Genomic DNA, 20,909 nt, shown 5'->3' on the forward strand with positions numbered 1-20,909 from the left:
TCTGCACGTTCCTATAAGAGGAAGGAATTCTCATAAGGCATACTTCATTGTTGCATCTAAAGTCCTGTCTGCAATACCTCAAGGCCACATAATGTAATTGGATTGAATACATTCACGTAACCATTCATTTTGTTTATTCCATTAACACCAAAAAGAATACAATCCCTTTTTAAACAATATAAGTTCTTGTTTTACGTGCAAGTTTTTATTTCTGTACATCACTTTATATGCAATAAAAAATGCATTTTTATTCATTATTGAGCCTCTTGTATTGAGGTTAGAAAAGCTGGTGACCCTTTTCATCATCTACAGTCTCCTCCCTCAGCTGCATCAGCCACAGGCATAGAGTCCCCTTCCACTTGAACACAGATGACACCCAACACAATCTTTTGTCTCTATCCATCAAGGATGAGGCTGTTGTAATAGCGTCAGCCTTATCGATATCATTAGATATCGAGTCCTGGACAAGTCTTAACTTTATTCAACTCAATGTTGACATGATTGAGACAAACCTGCTTGGTTCCCATAAGCGCCTTCTTACTTTAAGCGCCGACTGTATCAAGCCACCTGATTGATCTCAATTTATGGACTCTGTGTGGAACTTTGTTGTTTTGTTTAACCCTCAATACCCCTTGAAACCTTTCATCTGGGTTCTGACCTGATCGCTTTCCTCCATCTCCACAAGTTCCAAACTATCCAGAGCTTTGCGGTCTCCATTCTTTCCCACAATAGATTCCATAAGCCCATACTCTCTCGGTTGCCCCATTTCTCAGTTTGGTCTCCAAATTGGATCTTTGTTTCCTTGGGTTTTAGTTTTTGTGGTGCTTCTTATCTCACCATCAATGTAAGATTTATTTCACTCTTGTTCCCTCAATAACAGTTCCACTGCAAGGGCTTGAAAGAAATTATCTGAAAGTTTTAATGAGAGACATCAATACTGAGAATAAAAACCATGAATTTGGCAAGACAAAAAAAAATGGCTTATCATTGTTTATAGCCCTCGTATGTTTCATATTTCCAGGAATAAACAGTCATATCTTCTAGAAATTATTTTCCAGAAAAGAAGTGCTGATAACTTCTCTGGATGGGGGCACTGTGACATCAAACCACTGACACATCATTTGACAGTTTGAACATTTGTGCTGAGAACAGTTTCAGATGTGAGGTATCCATTGCATTGTATAGTTTTTAGGGTTTAATTGCAACATTGTTTTCACCTACAAATCCATCCACTCCCTGAAACCTCCTTTTATCTCTCCAATCTTGTCCTACCCAACTCGTCCACTTGGTTAACTGGGGCTTGCTGTGCGTCTCCTATGATCTACTCACCACCATCGGTGGCCAAACCTTCAGTTCCTCTGCCCCTCATCTCTGGAGTTCCCTCCATCTCACCCCCTCTTTCTGTCAGTAAGCCCTGCCTCAAATCCAACCCCTTTGAATGTACCAAAGACCCCTCTACCCATGTTTGACTTCCAATCCCATCCCTGTAAAGCACTCTGGGATGCTAACCTATGTGAAGTGCATATGTTTTTGTTGAAAGCATTTTTCAAGACTGTTCAAAACCAATTTTAATTCTGAGGATGCAAAAGGGAGAAGGGATTTGAGGAGTTTAGGAGGGATGGAGACTCGTGAGGAGTATGAACACTGGCACAGACTAGTTGACCTTAATGGCCTGTTTCTTGACTAACATTTATAGAAGTCTATATAATTACATATATAGAATTGCTAGTCAAAAATGCAAAAATATTAAGACAATATTTTTTCAGTTTTATATCTTTCTGCATTTGTTCAGTCCTCTAATGTACATTTACTATGAATGAAGGGGAACAATTCTGACAATAGAGAAAGTTTTGCTGAACATGTAAAGTCACGTAGTGACATATTGCTCTGGTGGATATAAATAAAGGAGCAGATGAGATTCAAATACTCAAGGTTTAAAAATAAATTGCATTCAGAAAAACTTCAGAATTAGACAAGTAAGATGATGCACTGAAAAATATTAAGAGCTGGAAACCTAGTGTGCCAGAAACAGGAAAGGAATGATGATTTAGAGCACTGCTTGTGAAGGAATAATCTGCAACTGATAGGAATGCCTTGAGAGAAATGTAAACACATATTGAAAGTATCGGCTTGGCTGCATAGTCCTCTTTCCCGCGCCCCCATCACCATCTCCCCTTCCAACCCACCCAGACCATCCACATCACCTTCTCCCTCCGCCATGGCTCCTGCCACTCCCCCTCCTGCTGCCTTGAACTCTCCCCACCCAGCTGCTAGTCACTCAACTCCCCCTCCTGTCTCCCCTGCTGGCCGACACAGTTAACCAGTCTGTCTCCTTAGGCTCAGTTCCACTCCCACTGAAAACCGCTGTTATCACACCCCTCCTCAAAAAAAAACCCACCCTCGATCTCTCTTAATCTCTCACACTACCATCCCATCTCCAACCTACCCTTCCTTGCCAAAGTCCTGGAACACATTGTTGCAGGTCAACTTTGGTCACACCTCTCCCTCCGCTGCCTCCTCGAGTCCCTGCAGTCTGGTTTTTGCCCACAGCACAGAGACAGCGCTTGTCAAAGTCACAAACAACGTCCTCTCTATCTGTGACCGGGGCTCCCTCTGCCTCCTTGTCTTCCTGGATCTCTCTGCTGCGTTCCACACAATCGACCACACCATTCTCCTCCACCGCCTCTCCCCTCTTATCCATCTTAGTGGGATCACACTCGCATGGTTTGAGTCCTAATTAACCAACCGCCTCCATTTCATCTACGCAAATGGTTTCTCCTACCACCCCACCCGGTCACCTGCGGGGTACCCCAGGTTCCATCCTTGGTCCCCTTCTTTTCCTTACCTATAGGCTCCCTCTGGGCATTGTCATCCACAGACACTGGGTAAACTTCCACGTGTGTGCAGATGCCACACAAATCTACTTTGCTTCCTCCAATACCAATTCCAGGTTCGCCGATGTTCTATCTGCTTGTCTGGCATACGTCAGGGCCTGGATGAGTGCAAATTTTCTGCAGCTGAACGTGTACAAGACGGAAGCCTCTGTATAAAATATTCTGGCTCCTGTCAACGTCTTCACTCCTGTGGATCTAAACTCCTCAACCTCCCTGGGCTCTCCCTCAGACTCACCGAACCGGTGCGCAATCTAGGTGTCCAGTTTGACCTCCAGCTGTCCTTCCTCCCCCACATCCGCTCCCTGACCAGGATCGCCTTCCTTCACCACCACCACATTACCCGCCTCTGACCTTACCCCAAATGCAACCTAAGCCCTTGTGGATGAGTGTGTCACCTGCCGCCTGGATTACTCAAACGCATTCCTCGCCGGTCTCCGCAGCTCCACTATTCAAAAGATCCAGCTCATTCAGATCTCTGTCGCCCACATACTCTCCCTCAATCCCTCCGCGTTGCCCACTCTCCCGTTTTTCAAATCCCGCCTGAAAACTTTCCTCTTTGACCATGCTTACGGCCAACCTCCCCCCCACCCCCCAATCCCTCGGCTCGAGTCAGTCTCCACCACTGTTAAGCGCTCTGAGATGTTACCCTGCGTGGAGAGCGCTATACAAGTGCAAGTTGTTGCTCGCTTCTGTGCTAAAATTTACCTGATCTAGCTAAGGTAGACATAGTCTGGGATCAGACACCACAGGCTTATTATCGTACTTGTCAGACTGGCTCAGTTGGTAGTACTCCCACCTCTGAGTCAGAGGTTGTGAGTTCAAACCTCACATCAGGACTTTGAGCTCAAACAGTCCAGGTTGACACTGCAATACAGTGTTAATGGACAAGTTATATTGTCAGAGGTTCTGTCTTTTGAAACTGAGGTCCTGTCTACCTGTTTGCACTAGTTGAAAAGAGAGGGGATGTCTCAACATACATTGACTGCTTCATAACTTGGGACATTTAAAAGATAAGCAAAAAGAATAGGCTTGGATAGTTTGAGCAATTTTATACTATCCTAACACTGTTTCTTCTCTACCTTAGAACATCTTCCTGACCAAAGACGGCACAGTTCAGCTGGGTGATTTTGGAATTGCGAGAGTACTTAACAGGTAGAGATCATTTTTTTAGCACAAAATTTATATTAACTATATTAAAAATGTTTTGGTTGGTCAAAAGTAATGAATTGTTTGCATTTGCTCAGATCTCTCCCTCCAGTCTGGTTTCCACCCTGCCCACAGCACAGACAGCGCTTGTCAAAGTCACACACTACATACTCTCTCTCTGTGACCTGGGCTCCTTCTGCCTCCTCGTCCCCCTAGATCTCTTCCCCTGCATTCGACAACTCTGGGAAAACTTTCCCTGAATCCCTCTGTCTTGCCCCCTCATTCCCCATCTTCAGGTCATGTCTGAATACCTTCCTTTTCGACCGTGCTTAGGGTCACTTACCCCCTCTGGCTCAGCGTTATGCTATGCCAATGTCAAACACTTTGGAATGCTATCTTCTTTGAGGGGCACTATATAAATGTAAGTTATTGTTGTATTTAGAACTGAAGACTGCAATTTCTTTTTTCTGGGATTCCTGCGTGTTGTGGTTGATCTCTAAATACTAAATAAAACAAATTGGTCTCAGCAGGGATGTTATATATTGAAGAGTTTTCTTAAATTAAATTCTGGCCATTTATTTTGTCCTGCAAATCATATACTTGATATAGTAAAATATGGAAGAACAACAGGAGATGGACTGCAGCTCACAAAAAGGAATGTGAATAAATAGTTCAGGCTTTTTTTAACACAACCAGTGGTGAATGTGTGAAAAGACTACGCAGGGAAAGTGGTGGGGGCATGTGCTCAGAGAGAATTTGACCAATAATTTTGGTTGAGATTTGTGAGAGGAAGTAGTGTTGGTTTATTCATTTATATATTTTTACTTTGGACTTACCAGAGGGGACTCAATGGTCTTTTCCATTGACATGTTACTAAAGACGGATACAATAATTAAGAAATATTTTGCTTCTGTAAAATTTACAATTCCTTTAAATTTGTTTTATTATACATCTCTTTTCTAGTACTGTAGAGCTGGCCCGGACTTGCATTGGCACACCATACTATCTTTCTCCAGAAATATGTGAAAATAAACCTTACAACAACAAAAGGTAGGGTAACAGACAATACAAAATTGGGCACCTATTAGGAAATCCATATAAAGTAACAACCAGTTTGACGTTTCTGTGCATTTTTCATATTCATAAGATTGATGCTAATTCAATATTTCCTTGCTACCAGTGATATTTGGGCCTTGGGCTGTGTCCTCTATGAGATGTGCACTCTTAAACATGCAGTAAGTAGTTTCTTTTTATTGTTATCAATATTCCTTGAAAAGTAATTTGTTGATCTTGTTGTTAGTAACATTTTCTGTTTCTGGTAACTTTTAACTAAGCCATTGTTAAGCGCTGCAAAACTCTACCTCGTGTGAAGAAAGCTATATAAACGCAAGTTGTTGTATCAAATCTAATAAACTTTAAATATTTTGTGTATGATTTGTTAAGATTTATCATCAGTTTAACAAATTAAAATGAAAAAAGTTCTGGGACTGTTGGGTTGCAATTCTACCCTTTCATCTGTTAGACATACATTTGAATGGGACGTTCAGCCTTTCTGCCCCACTCTCTGGAACTCCATCACAGAGTTCCTTTGTCTTGCCAGTTCCTCAACTCCTTCAAAGTCCATCTCAAGACCTTCCTCTTTGACCACACCTTCAGTCATCTTCAGACCTGCAGCCCCCCGCCCTCCGGCCCTCCGGCCCCCCCCTGGCCCTCCCACCGCCCTAGCTTGATTTCAAATAAGCATCATAATCATTGGTTGCATTTCTCTGACAGCTGAGTGGGAAAATGGTGCACAACTGAGACATGTAGACCCGATCGGGCCTCGGTTCAACATGAGGTTCCTTAATCATCAACATTCTTGTTTGCAGTTTGAAGCTGGCAACATGAAAAACTTGGTGCTGAAAATCATCCGTGGCTCATATCCACCTGTATCTCTTCATTATTCATATGATCTGCGGAGTCTCATATCATGGCTCTTTAAAAGGAATCCGAGGGATAGACCATCAGTAAACTCTCTCCTGCAAAAACCATTTCTATCCAAAAGAGTTGAAAGGTTGCTTTCACATGATGTAAGTACCATGAGAATTTAAAGATTATTTTCTGAAGAAATATTCGTCTGTGGATCAGTGTTTATTTTCTAGTTCATCATTTTGGGTTATAGTTTTCTGTGCTACATATCGTGTGGCAGGCATCTCACACTGTTGACAATGCATTGTGTACGAAATAGTTTGGCACCCATCTTTCACAACTTTGTTTGTGTTGACTGAGCATCCTTTGCGAATGCTCAAACTAATTACATTGTAAAGGAATAGGCATTCTCGCGAAGCACATCACAAAATTACATTCATATCGCGCCTTTCATGTCAGGAGGGCGTCCTGAGGTGCTGGGTTACATAGACATTATCATAGAGTTTTACTGTAGTATGTTTAAAGATGAGTAATTTGTACATTCTGTTTCGTCCACCCCCTGCGCGGTCCTATTTTCCAGCTTATTGTTGAAGAATTTGGTCATACAGTTCATCACGCTCGAAAGCCAGTTGTTTCCAATGCAGCAGGTGAGAAATGAAAACTCCATTTATGCGTATCTGCTTATTCTACACTCTTTGAAACTAAAAATTACATATGAAATCTGATGTCAAGGCCTCTGTTTTGCAGTTTTCAATTGGACTTTTAAGTATCTTTTTGCAGTGCTTTCAAAACATAGCTGTTATCAATCAGCACTCTTACAATAGCTTTGTAGCTTTTCTATTTCTTAAAAATTCTTACTTTCTCATTTTTCTAAGCTGCTTATACACCTTTATATTCCTCCATGGTGCCAGCGCTATATGGGACTGTGGACTTCTCCATGAACTGATGGCAATCTTTTTCTGTGTTCTAGGGCAGTTTACAACACAGTACAAATTTACATTTTTATAATGCCTTTCATGTTGGGAAAATGTCCCAAAGCGCTTAACAGTACTGGCTGGGCATCTGAGCTGGGGATGAGAGATGAAGGGTGTGGGAAGGGAAAGATGACTGAAAGCATGGTCAAAGAGGCAAGTCTTGAGATTGGCCTTAAACGAGATAGGACAGCAAGGGATGGAGTTTGAGAAGGGGCAGAAAGGCTAAAAGCACGGCCGCCGGTGGTGAGGCAGGTTGAGTGGACATGAAGCAGTTCAATGTTCACTGAATGAACGCAGTATCCGGGTTGGTAGGATAATTTAGCAGAATGACAAGAAGTACATTGTACATATTATTATCCTAATAATAATAATGATCCCTCCAGAAACAAAAACAATAATAAATTGGTCATTTCACTCCACGGCTGTTTGGGGACACTGCAATTGGCTGCTGCGTTTCGCCCACAAGTATGCGGTCAGTTCACTTTGCAGCATGTTCTGTGAAGCGCTTTTAGAAGTCGAGAGGACGTGAAAAGCGCTATATCAAATGCAAGGATTATTATTATCTGCCAATGAGGAATGCCTTTTATCAATGCAGCACAGAGTCTATGCTGTATTTGGGGAGACAGTTAAATTTAAATAATGTTGTAACACTGATCTCAAAAGCCTAGGAGTGTAGGGTGGTTTCTGGCCAATAAACCTGCATGTTTTAAGGACATTCATTCATCTATGGAGTGGGTAGGGGGTGCTTTTTCTTAATCGATCAAGATAGGCTACACAGTTCCAGCCTCGGTTGCTGGATTGTGAACAAGTTTGAACGATTGCTGTGTTTTCTGATATATATATATATAATTTTAAAATTATTTCCCTCTTTTGAATCTGAGACCTTCCTAATCCGTATGGCCCTGTGACTCAATAGCCTATTAACCTGATGCACTTGCCATCAAGGAAGACCAAATTTTGAGGTTTGTTTCTCTTATATAAAAACATGGTTGTTATAGGTGGAATATTTTGTTGCTGAATCTTTCTCGTTTTGGTAGTGAAAAGGCCAGGTCCAGTATCTGGCTCCGTAGGACCTGCACAGAAAATCACCAAACCAGCCGCCAAATATCGGGTGCCATTGACTGTAAAGTCCTCTGAGGCAGCTAAGAAGTCGTCTGATAAAAAACCACTAAGTAAATACAAACAGGTGAGAAACGATTTGTTAATTCTTAGATATTAACAATGTAACCAAATCATTATTTTTGTTGTATTTAAAGCTGGTGTTGGATGGGGGTTTATCTGAACGGCTGGCAGAATTTTCTTCTGTTTTGTTTAATTTGTTTGTTTGTGGCATGGCCTCCAATTTTGTATGTCACAATGTATAACTTTGGCATTTTTTTACTTATTCTGATTAAAATTTATCAGATAATCTTTGGACTTGATAACAAAGACAGCATCATATTAGTTTCTCTGAGGATGTAGATTGTATGTCGCCCCACTGGCTGCTTTGAATACTCAGTGGGTTTTTCTAATAAATAGCTGAGCCATAAAGATGTACATGCTCATGGTGTTTGCTGAATTAGCTGATTTCAGCCAGGGTGCTAAAAGATGGAGCTATAATTACACCCTCAGGTGTATGCTTGTGAATGTTGGGTGTAACCAGGATTTGACCATTTATAAGCCCTATCCCAATACAGTGCCTTTAATAGGGGAAAGGGAGCAAATGTTGGAGACAAAAGAAAACTAACCACCAGATTTCAAAACCATTAGCTAAATATCACTGAAACATTTGGCTAAATGAAAGTTAAAAAATGAACACTGCAGAATCACATGATTTGATATAATCAAATCATGAAAAGTAATCAATATCCCAGTAAAATAGTAGAAATTATGGATACGTAGAACAATGCAACCACGTTAGTTTGTTTGAGTGTAAATCCTATAATTTGCAACACAGTTCAAGTTCACTTGGTCCATTGTGTCTGTACTGTGCTTTCTCTCATTGCAGGTAACTTCTTTAATTGCATTTCCCCATGTGGTATCAAACACATCATCTATTTTTCTTCAAAATTTGTAAAAAAAACAGTAATGCAACATTCAGGAGAAAATTAGGGTTTATTTCAAAAACTTATTCTACTTATTCTAAAAAATATATAATCTGATTTACAAATTTCCAATGTGATTTGAAGTTGGAGATGCAATTAACTGGGAATGCTCATACTGATATGGATTTTTAAAAAATATGTATTTATTGATTTATTTACCTTACACCCAAAGCCTTGTGTTTGTGTGCCCATGTTTGTGCAACCATGTGGAAGGATCACGTGAAAGAATTTGTACTTTTTTTTAAAAAAAGAGAGCTTTTCTAGGTTCAGCCTCAAAACAGTTGTGTGCTCTTCCTGTGTTTTTTAAGAACCTCAACATAGAATCTCTGGTACTTTCTTTTGTTGGTTTCAACATTGCTTGCTAGGAAACGTGCTACAGATCTTTTTTTCTCATTCTCAAAGTCACTTGTAGCTATCACTCGGTTGTGTGTTCTGGCATGTTGAGCATGTTTAGTATTAGTTTTTTCCACATGACATCACGTTTCTTTGTTTTTGAAACTTGCTTTGTTGAATACCTGTGACTAGACATTGTCTGTTTTACTCAATGTCTATGAATAGACATTGTCGGCATTGATAATGTCTGTGCCGTCATCACAGTCTGTTGACTGGAGAGTGTATGCGGTGCCTTCTATTGAGACAGCTATTTGAAAGGATATATAACAATGTCCAAAATGATTCAGTAAAGAATGGGCTCCTGTATTATACCTCCTACCAATGGTGAATCTTACACAAGCTCTGTATTCCACATCTGAAATTTGTAAGTTCTCCAGATCTAGAGGCACTCATCAGTTGTCAGATCAACCTACAAGCACATAATTCAAGACAAATACTTGCAAGACACGGGATAAGGCATCAGGCATCCCTGTGAAAGTGACACCCGGCTGACCAAAACAAATTAAAACATTTTTCTTAATGGAAAAAATATATCTTTTTAAGAAAATAAGTCTTAAGTATTATGCAAAAATAAACAGGGATTTCTTAATTGTGCTATCTGTTACTGAAGTGCAAAACAACAGATCTGGTATTTCAATCAATATTTAGGAGAACAAAGTCAGCATGTTGAAATAACTTCACTTAAGAGTTAACTGTGAATAATTGTCTGAATGGTAGTCCCATCTTTTCAGCTATATTAATACCAGTAACTTGTCTTACACATATAGGTCATCATTTCAAGTACAGTGAACAGTGAGGAGAATAAACCACAAACTAAATCTCTCTTTAGTTAAGTCTTATTTCTAAGAATCTCAGTTTATACTGACAAAGATTTCAATGAATTTGAAATGATTGCAAAGAAATTCTTTCTCGACCTGATTCCCCTGTGTCACTTTTAGATTGTATTGCCAAAAATGAGAAACATTACCAAATGTTTTTCTTTCCAGTTAAACTATCTAATTTCTAGTTTCACTTTTTATCTAGGCTCATCCTACTCCTGTGAAGAAAACGAATGCAGTGGAAGAAAGGAGGAAAATGTTTGAGGTATACTGAGAGTAACGAATGCAGTTAGTTCAGGATTTCCTCAGTTGGTGGAGGAGTCAGACTTACTGTGGTGACCAAAGTTGCCCTAATTATTTTGGAAATTCCATAATTTTAAGGGGGAAAATGCTGATTCCCGTGAACTCTTAAGTGCTTCTCCGTTTATGTCTAAGAAAGCCTGCATGAATTAAAAATTACACATGTAGGCTGTTTGAAACCTACAAACCTTTCCTCCTTGTTTCTTTCCAGTATTTTTCCTCTTGTTCTCTTTCCAGCTCAAAGGCATAGTTCTAACCAGGGGAGAAGTTTTCCAGCCTATCCCCAGATTTTGTTTAAAATTGATCTTTCTCTTAAGTTGACATTCTTTTACTTTTTGTAGGAAGCATCGAAAAAGAAAAAACAGGAGTTAATTGAACGGGAAAGAAAGCAAAGAGAGCAGGTGTGTAATTTGAGTGAATCTTTCTGTATTTTGCTCATGTATCTTAAACTTGCCTGATTTTTCCATTGTTCTTCAGCAAAAATGCTGGTTCGATAAGGGAGGATGGTGTTTAAATCATCATCATTCTTTGCAGTTGATATAGTGCCTTTCACATCTGGAGGACATCTCAAAGTACAAGATATACTCCTAAGTATAGCCACTGTATAATTTTGTGGAGGAATCCAGGCAGCCAATATACAGACAGCGATATCACATAAACAGCCATGAAATAAATGGCCAATTTTATCTGGGGAATTGTTGGCCGGAACACCTGGAGAAACTCCCTTCTCTTTTTGAATAGTTCCATGGGATTGTTAATTTCCATCTGAACTGGCAGATAGATCCCTGATTTAACATCTCATCTCCAGGACTGTACCTCCTACAATGCAGCGCTCCTTTTGCATTGCATTGGAATGTTAGGTTAGATCCATGAGTTCAAAGTTTTGACGTAGGTCGTGAACTCGCAACTTTCTGACTAACTGGGTGAGAGTGCTGCCAACTGAGTCAAGCTGATACGACATGAGTGAGACTTCACGCTTGTGATATTTTAAACTTTTTTTGCATACAGGGTTTGGTTGGTCAACTTGTATTTAGGTGCAGCCTGATGTTGTACCAGATATTACATATCTGCCCAAGGAAAGACATTTCTGTATGTTTCATTTTATTTCAATTCCTAGAAAATCACTTTTCATGGAAAAAAAATGAATATTGATAGTGACAGCAATCACAAAATAACAAAATCTAGGATTTAAAAAGAAACCAATTGATTCACTGTAACATTCAAACAACACAGTGTCTATCAAACATCAGACCTCTGAATCAAAACTAAAGCAAGAATGCCTTCAATTCCATCCACTGACATATAATTTCTCTTGTCAATCACAATAAGTATCTTCCTGGAAGTGACATTTCTATCTCAGCAGGAATTGTCGGGTCAGGGGTTCACTAGTTTGTTTGCATTACAGTACAAATAATCAAACTATACGAGCTACTGGCTTGTACAAAGTTAACTACAGTATTAGATGTCAGCTTGGCTAAGTTTGGTAACACTCTCTGGAGTCGGAAGGTTTTAGGTTCAAGCTTCGTGTCGGGACTTTGAGTTAACACTCCATGCAGTGTTGGCAAAATGCTGCATTGTCAGATGTACGGTCCTTTGCATGAGACCTTAATCTTACAGTTCCTGTCTGCCTGTTCGGATCGATGTTAAAAGATCCCATAACACTTTGAAAAGATTTTTTTCCTTGTCCTTACTAACAATCCACACCCTGCACCCCACACACCAACACACACCCCAGTTAAATTGGTGAATCACTTCATGGCTGTGTGTTGGACACTTTTGTGGCAAATCCGCTATTGCATTTGCCTACAAGATACACAGTCACTACACTTTACAGTAAATCCTGAAGTGCTTGCAAATGTTTCGACAAAATAAGACGCTGTATGAAATGCAAGTATTGTTATTATTAACCGCTGTATTCTCACAACTGCAATGGAGTTGGTCTTGTGCTGATATCTGGACAATTCTGCATTGCAAAGTGGCTCAAGATACATATATTGTTCTGCTTCATTGCATGTTTTTGGGAAGAGTCTGTTCTCATTTATATGGGGTAGAGCTAACAGTATCATAATAATCCTTGTGTATGATATAGTGTCTTTCACAACAGGAAGGTGTCTCAAAGCACTTTGCAGGATGTACTGTAATGTGTAGTGACTATATTTTGTGAGCAAACATTGGAGGTGGTTTGAAATAAATGTAATATCTCTTTCTTTACTTTGCTTTTTTTGCAGATGAATTTGCTGAAAGCTGAACAGTTGAGGCGGATGGAGAAAGAGAGAGTATGTTTATCATGCCGTCCTTTGTCTTGTAACACAAGTAATTTGACATGATGTGACCTTGAAAGCAATTGTTTTTAGGAACTATTTTTATCTCTGTAGGTCTCACTATAGCAGTGCTTCACAAGTCTACATTTGCTTCTGATTTTGCTTCTCTCACCACCGATGTGCATCTTGGTCTCTCACTAGCTGCTCTCTTGGGCTGCTATTGTATTGCTGAGGATTGGTGATACCGCCACTTTGACAGACCTCAGTTATTCCACTCTGTTATTTCCTCTCCTTCAACAAACATAATTCACATTAGCAATAATTATATAGAGAATAAAACACAAATGTGTTTGGTGCGAGGAACGTGGTCATGTTTTATTGAGAAATGAACCACTATCCGATACTTTTTCTCTCTGAAGACTAAGCAAAATATTAATTCACAGTGCTGTCATACCCTCATCTTCTACTAGTGTCACATTGATGTCTTTTTTGAACTCGCCTCTTCCTTTCCACTCTTGTCTTTTAATGTAATAATAATTTACAGTATTTATAGAAGAAATTACTGTTATCCTTTATGCCACCTGCAAGTTTATATTCATATCTCACCCCCATTGAAATCTATTTTTTTATACACACACCACCAATGTTGGAAAAACTAGGAGAGAAACGAGAAGTAAAAAAAAAGGACTTTAGGCTTGTTTTTCATTAAGTAATACATTCATTTGAATTTATTCAGCACAGGAATGGGCCTTTCGGCCGATCAGGTTAAAAGGTGTTTGGATCAACTCTCCAAAAGTTTGTGGATTAAATGAAGTATTCCATCATTTCCAACACAAATGTTTTTATTAACAAACATTACTTTTAATAGCTGGAAAGAATCAACCGAGCCAGAGAACAAGGATGGAGACATGTACTTGGTGTGGGTGCTTCTTGGGGCAGTGGAGAGCATAAGGTAACTTTATTTTACATACTTTATCTCAAACCTCTTTGACTGTGCTTTCGGTCATCTTTCTCGGCTCCCACCCCTAGCTCGGCTGCCCAGTTGGTCTTGTCAAGTGTTTTGACATGTCCTCCCAAGATGAAAGGCGTTATATAAATTTATCTTGTATTGTATGATTGGATTCGTCTATTGTTCAAAGAGAGGTGGGAAAGATGGTACAGGGTGAGGCACTTAAAAGGAGGGGAAGGAGCCAGAGGAACAGGGGGAATAAACCGAGGGAGGGTTCTGAGATGAGGACCATTCCTCTAACGAATTGGTTAGGGTGGAGAGGCTCCAATGAGGGAAACAGGGTCACTGGGGACAGCCCAAGGAGATAAATGCACTTATCCAGTATGAGGTTGTTTGAGAGAACAAATATTTTGAAGGGCAATGTGAATAGGGACCCTGGTGGGGGAGGGGGTTGTGGCTTGTGGGGGGGTCTGGGTGGGAAAGCAATTGTGGCGTTTGAGGGGGAGGAGAGTTGGGAAGGATGTGGATGAAGGAAGTGGGGCTTACCTTCTGTAACCAGGTTATGTGGGGCTTGCAGAGAGACGGGAATGGGGCAGTTGGGGTGGCTACTCTGACAGCAATCAATGAGTGCTGCAATGAGCCGGGTGGAGGATATCCACGCTGGAGCTGAGGGAGGTGAGGAAAGGTCCTGAAGGGAGAGAGAAGGCACTCTTACCCTCATAACTCCACGTGTTGATTTCATGAAAAAACAAGCTGCATGCAGACTTAAATCTTTTTTCAAAGTGCTGCAAGAGAAAGAACTGAAAATTTCCAGGTGTTTTTCTTTAGACTAATCTATGTTTTTCACTTAGTTTGTTTCCCTTCAATAAATGGAGTTCTATCATCAGGTTTCAATCTTCGGGGGTGGAGGTGGAGGTGGCCCAGCACCTAACCGACTGTCACATTATGAACATTACCACGCTATGTTGGACCACATGCAGCAGCAGAAAGAAAACATCCGAGGCTTTGAGGAGAAGGATTTCAAGTGGAAGCCGGAACCGCAGCACAGGGAGCCGATCTTCAAGTATGTTTCCTTGTAATGGGTTGAGGTGCATCAAACACAAAAGCAATGAGTGTAATAATCGGGTGTTATTGGTTGCTCTTTACTTCATGCTTTGCATTGTGATTGCAGAGTCCCAGCAGCCGTCGGGCCCGTATTTCCCAATGGGCCAGTCGCCCTTAACCAGCTCCCTGATGCTGATGCAGTCAAAAAGGAAGTGAAGAGACTTGAGAACGTAGTCAGACAAGCAAGCGCATACAGGTAGTCAATGAAAAGTTGGCTTCCTTATTAATTGTTTTCAGCAGTTGTTATAGTTAGCAGGAAACTACCAGGATTTGAACCCACAACCTTCTGACTCTGAGACGAGAGTGCTACCACTGAGCCAAGGTGAAATCATTCTGATGTCATCATTCATCAACTAACATTATTCACAGTCGTCGAGGCAAAATTTGTGATTTCTTTGAGCAAATCATGTATTAATGTCGCCTCCACACATGAACAAAATGAAAAGTTTTGAGAAGCCACAATTTTTCATGTAGGAACTTAAGCAATGCTCACTTGTCAATGGTGCCACTCAACATTTACAGGTATTTTAAAAATGCATTACATTTCTACGGCTTGACGGATTGCTGACAATTAGGGTGTAATTGATTTGAGGAGACAATTGTATACAAAATTGAGACTTTGGAGAGATGCAGCTGTTGCTTCTAAATGGTTTCTATTAATTCAGGCAACGAGGATTTGTGGCTGCAGAAAGGGCAAAGCAAGTGGAAGAATTCTGGCAGCGAAAGCGGGAAGCTCTGCAGAATAAAGCTCGTGGTGAAGGACACTTGGTATGATTTTTTGGGTATATAGTATTTGTGCTATTTTTGAATTTTCAAAATAAGACCCTCCACTCCCACCCCTCAACCACATCCCAGAGAATATCCCAGAGAATATAGTGGTTGTGCATATTGCAATTCCGGATCTTGTTTTTACCACCTGCAGTTTCAGCTCCCAACCAGGAAAGTAAGATGAGTGGAACTGTGGTCTTCCGTATGTCACTGTAAACAGTGAGCAAGCCATTATGTTGCCTGGCTTTGAAGGAAGAGATGTGACAAAATGAATGATGTAGAAGTACAATTGATACATTAGAATTGTTCTGGGCCTTCAAAGCTGGAAATCACTAAGGTTTCCATTATATGAAATCAGATTTGAAAAAAACTTTAGTCATGAATTCAAATTTCAAAAGGTTAAAGATCCCATCACAAGCTTCAGGCCCTGGGCTTTATTTTCAGTACATTTACCTTTGGGGGTGGGGAAGGTGAGAGTCCAAGGTCATTTTCACTGGTGCCCGTTAATACAATTGTTGGTGGGGCTGGCATATTTGTTACTGATGATTTGATGGAACCCTGTTTGCATTAAAAATAATTGTTAAAGGATAACAAATGATGATTGTTTAGAACTGGGTTGCATTTGCATCATTTTCTACGCTTGGCAAGTCTGTTATCATCTGAAATGTGTTGGTTCTTTTCTGTTGTATTGTCTTGCAAATACTTAGTTTTCAAATCCATGATTTATTTTACTTGTGAGCATGCACGTTAAATGGTTGACCATTCTGAGAGGGTGGTGGGGAGTTTGCATGGAATGTGTCTGGTGATTTTGTTTTGATCATTAACACTTCACAAGGAAATAATTGGAGGTTTGATGAATTCAACAGTTCACTGTTAAAATCTCTTGTTTGAAGTTCGCTTTTTAACCATTCTGCTTCTGTGGCAGAACTGAGCTCAGTTCTTAATTTAACGGGAGGACAACACATGCATGAAGAATGCCCATATAAAACTATTTCTATCAACTCAATTGGAACTTTTATGATCTAGTTATATGATTTTTGTTTGGAGGATTTACGAGTTTCTTCAGAAAATAGACTGCTGCTCTATTAAAACATTAAATTACCTAATGCTTGAATGAGTGTGTGAAGATTGGTTATACGCTCTTCATCACTTCTGTAAACCAACAGCTGGAATACTAGTTCTCTTCTGTTAGGAAAGGATTTTGTTTTATGAATTATACAATTTTTCTGTTAAGGAGATATTCTATGAATTATACGGTTGTACGACAGCTGCATGTAAAGTATATCTACAATTCACTTATCTAGCATATCAGATTTTACAGTTTTTATTTACAGTCATTTTTTTATACCCTTTAGATTCAATTGCTTACTAGCAATATTTCAGTCATATTTCATTGACTTGTGTCAGCCTTTACAGTGTAATGTCCTTTTAGAAATCTAAATCCTATGGCATTTGTCTAATGCAGATTTATACTATATTTAGATCACTGACTTGGCTTGCACGAACTACATCATCAATTTTGCAGGAATGGAGGAGGGGAAAGGATGCAGTTTGTGAATCATTATAGCTGGAAATGTTTCTATCCAAAGGGAGGGTTCAAGAAATGTTAATTTTACATTTATAATCGCGCCTTCTCAATCTCAAAGAGCTTCACAGAGCTGACTAGCAATAAGAGCTATGGATGGGAGGAGCTGATGAAGAGAGGAATGGGGAAGAGGGGAGGTGACCAGAAGTAGGGTTGAAGAGAAAGGACATTTTGAAGGGAATGAAGGTCTGGTATCCAAGAGAGAAAGATAGCGACCAAAGCGGTTGCTGTTGCGGAGCAGAGGGAGTGAGAGTATGGATGTCAGGTTTCAAGGATAGTTTGTGTTAAGGTTACAGTTGATGAGAGCAAAGCTGCACTATTCTGTACTGTAAAATAAATCTCATTCACAAATGTACATAGAGGATTCTCTTGATTGGCATAATTTCTGCAGGTTGTAGTTTGTTGCCTATGGTTGATCCCTAAAGCTTTATTTTTAATTCCCGTTGAAGGCAACCAGTTAACATTTAATGAATTGTCCCAATTTTGTAACTAAACATTTATTCAAAGCTTTAAACTTCAAAGCTACTAGGAGATAGGGTAATATTATGAACATTTTGGCCAATACGTTTAGGTCTGATAATAGAACTATCAAGACAAATTGGATAGATTAGAGTTTTTTTTCTGGCGATAAGATTTGTGAGAGGGAATCTAATGGAAATATTTTAAATTCCGAAAGGGTGCACATAAACAGCCTGTTCAAACAATGGGGCATAAATACAAGGTATCCACCAGCAGATATCAGAAAGTTTAGGAGGAACTTCTTTACAGAGAGAGTGGTGAGAATGTGGAAACTGGTTGAAGCAGAAAGCATCAATGCATTTCAGAGTAAACGTAAATGCATGAGGAAGAGAATAGATGGGTACATGATGGGGAAAGGGAGAGGGATTAAGTTGAATGGAGGTTCACGTGCCATATAAATACGGCCATGTTCTAATTGGGCCAAATGGCCTGTTTCTGTGCTGTGAAGTCCTATGCAATTCTATGTAATATTGATTAGTTAATATGATCTTAGTTTCTTTTGATAATGGAACTTTAGTTCTTGTAATCTCATTGATTACAAGAACTAAAGATCTTTCTCACCTTCAAAGCCCTCCACAGCTTGCCACCTCTTCGACCTCCAAACCCCATATGAACCTGTTTGCAGCAAAATGTGCAGTATATAACTATTCTTTGGTTGAGGTTGGTATTTTGGCCAGTTGTACAATATGGTTGTTTGGAAGGTTTAGTTTGGAGTTCATGTCTAAGTGCTTTCCAAGTAATTTACTCTGTCTATATTTTTTTCGGATAGTCTTAACTATTTTAGTATGATCTTTTAAGATATAGAACATGCATGCATATGGATAATGTATTTTTTTACTAGAACAATACAATATACCTTCCAAATTTACAGAAATGAAGTGTGGATGAAACAGTAAAATCCCACTGTTATCTAAATAGAATATGATTGTACTAGATTGGATCCAAGAGGTTATCCTTGCAATTAGTATTTTTGTGGCCTTAATGAGCTGCATTGAAACACTAACCTGCAATCAACATCTGTAATAATTGATGTTCATCAACAAAATGAATGTTGCAGTATTGAAACATGCTTTTAACAGTTTTAAATACCAGTAATATCAAAGGTGACCTGGGAATGAAAAATAAAAATATTGAAGAGGTAATGTTTTATGAAGGAATTCACTTGTCCTAGTGAGCAATCTGGCTGGGCGCCCACTTTGTGTTGTCAGTTTGGGATCCAAAATACTGTGTCTTTAATTCAAAAATCCTTTTTTGTTCAATCAGAGTTGGCCTCAATCAATTCAGAGTGCAAGTAATTGAAAGGCCGATTTGCTTCACTTCCAAATTCTGCACAGCTATAAATCTGGCTGTCACATCTGCCTGGCGTTTTTTTTAAAAAAAACTTGCATTGATCAATGCTTATTCATAGAAATAAGATTTGGTACAGTTTTTTTAAAAAAGGTACATGTGAGAGCATGACTCAAATAATAAATTCATTTATATAGCACCTTCCGCATTGGGAGGATGTTCCAAGGTGCTGGATAGTGAAGGGTCGTCCTCCCGACAAGAAAAACACTATACAAATGTAATTTTGTAGTTGTTGTTCCAGTCGGTGGGAGCAGAAAGGCTGAAGGGCTGACCGCCTAAGGTGGAGCAAGCAGGGCACGAGACTTAGAGCAGGCCAGCGCCCTCCGAGCAGACGGAGCGGGCATGTTGGTAATGTTTTAGTATGTCACAGAGGTAGGGAGGAGAAAGACTACAGAGGGCTTTAAAGGTGAGGGCAAGGATCTTGAGCTCCATTCTTGGGGGTGAGGAGTCAATGAAGCAGGGCGAGAATGTGAGGGATCAGCTCATGGAGCTTTGTCAAAGTGAAACCTTGGGCAAGTTTCCTTACTCCACACGCCTGATAATAATCCCTCTGGAAAAATAAATAATAATTTGGTCACTCAATCCACAACTGTTTGTGGGACACTGCTGTGCACAATTGGCTGCCGCGTTTCGCCCACAAATATACATTCAATTCACTTTACAATATATTTTGTGAAGCGCTTTGAGACATTTAGAAGATGTGAAAAGTGCTATTTCAAATGCAAGGATTATTATTATTAGGTTTATTATTTGCGTGAGGGTGGGCCTGAGCTGCATGGTTCTGAATAATCTGCAACCTGTGGAGGGAAGAGTTGAATAGTTTGATCTTGTGCAGCTTTACAGGTTGGCGAGGAAATCATTGGATTTCCTCCATAAGGTGATGAGCTTATCAATGAGGATCTCAGCAGCAAATGAGTGAGATAAAGGTATAAAAGGGCAATATTCTGGCAATATAAAAAGGCAATTTTAGTGATAAGCTGAATATTCAGTTTGAAACACAGCTGGGGGTTAACCACAATCTTTCTCTTCCAACCCCCAGCCCCCCCCTTTCAAAGCAATCAGTTATGTGCTATTACTTTGGAGACTTGCTTTCTTCAATTAATTGCTGGACGTTGGGAGGGAAAATATCCTGAATTAAATGGCAATTGTTATTGGTCAAATAGCTGAACGTTTACCACTAGATTTGGGCTTGAGCATTCACAAAATGGATGCAAGCTTTTCACATTTTTTTATAAATATATTTAAGGGTGTAATAAAATTAATATTGTTTAAATTTTTTAGACTATAAAATGAGCTTTTTTGTTCAACAAGTTTATAAGAGTGATGTTTATCAGCATGCTGTTAGCTTATTATTAGCTATTAATTCAGGCACACTATTTCTGTAGAATCATGGACAATGGTCTTCTATATAAAAGCTCAACTGCAATCAATAGTTATGTGCGGCATCTCATCAACATTAATCAAGACTGTTAGTATAGTGGAATTTGATATGTTTGGTTAAAGGAATAATGCACCTGAGAAATTAGTTTTTGTTTATTTTCTTTTTGCTAGCCATTGCTTTTTGTTACTGAGACAATCATTTGCTTTTCAGCATTATTATTGAGTATCTGCTGTAGCCCCCATCCAATATACAGACCTGCCAAGTGTTAATTGCTGGTGGTAGTAATCTCTTGGTAATCTTGGATTTAAAAAATAGGACCTACTTTGATGGGTTTTTAAAACTGGTTTCAGATCTGTATGTTTTAATGGGGGGTTGTGAACTGTGTCAATCAACATTTTTCAATGTTGATTCCTAACTATTTTAAATGAGTTCTGAATTTCAAAATCTCATGCTTAAGAAAGTGAATTTGCATGTTTAT

The 20,909-nt window shown here is 39.5% G+C and overlaps 1 protein-coding gene across 9 annotated transcripts in view; it reads left to right on the forward strand.

The window, feature by feature from the left end:
* Window positions 1-20,909, forward strand: part of nek1 (NIMA-related kinase 1) — a 69,091-nt gene that overhangs the window by 13,627 nt on the left and 34,555 nt on the right. For 8 of the 9 annotated variants that reach the window (XM_042342807.1, XM_042342823.1, XM_042342830.1 and 5 more), the window contains 13 exons: window positions 3,979-4,046; window positions 5,004-5,090; window positions 5,221-5,275; window positions 5,909-6,109; window positions 6,529-6,595; window positions 7,960-8,108; window positions 10,423-10,482; window positions 10,859-10,918; window positions 12,746-12,793; window positions 13,647-13,730; window positions 14,615-14,790; window positions 14,899-15,027; window positions 15,497-15,599. In XM_042342807.1, coding sequence (XP_042198741.1) covers window positions 3,979-4,046; window positions 5,004-5,090; window positions 5,221-5,275; window positions 5,909-6,109; window positions 6,529-6,595; window positions 7,960-8,108; window positions 10,423-10,482; window positions 10,859-10,918; window positions 12,746-12,793; window positions 13,647-13,730; window positions 14,615-14,790; window positions 14,899-15,027; window positions 15,497-15,599 — 1,287 coding nt within the window. The remainder of the gene's footprint in view (window positions 1-3,978; window positions 4,047-5,003; window positions 5,091-5,220; window positions 5,276-5,908; window positions 6,110-6,528; window positions 6,596-7,959; window positions 8,109-10,422; window positions 10,483-10,858; window positions 10,919-12,745; window positions 12,794-13,646; window positions 13,731-14,614; window positions 14,791-14,898; window positions 15,028-15,496; window positions 15,600-20,909) is intronic. The other variant, XM_042342821.1, reaches the window with a different exon arrangement.

This window comes from Callorhinchus milii, unplaced genomic scaffold (assembly GCF_018977255.1).
Source record: "Callorhinchus milii isolate IMCB2004 unplaced genomic scaffold, IMCB_Cmil_1.0 Scaffold1, whole genome shotgun sequence".
In the NCBI taxonomy this organism is placed as follows: Eukaryota; Metazoa; Chordata; class Chondrichthyes; order Chimaeriformes; family Callorhinchidae; genus Callorhinchus; species Callorhinchus milii.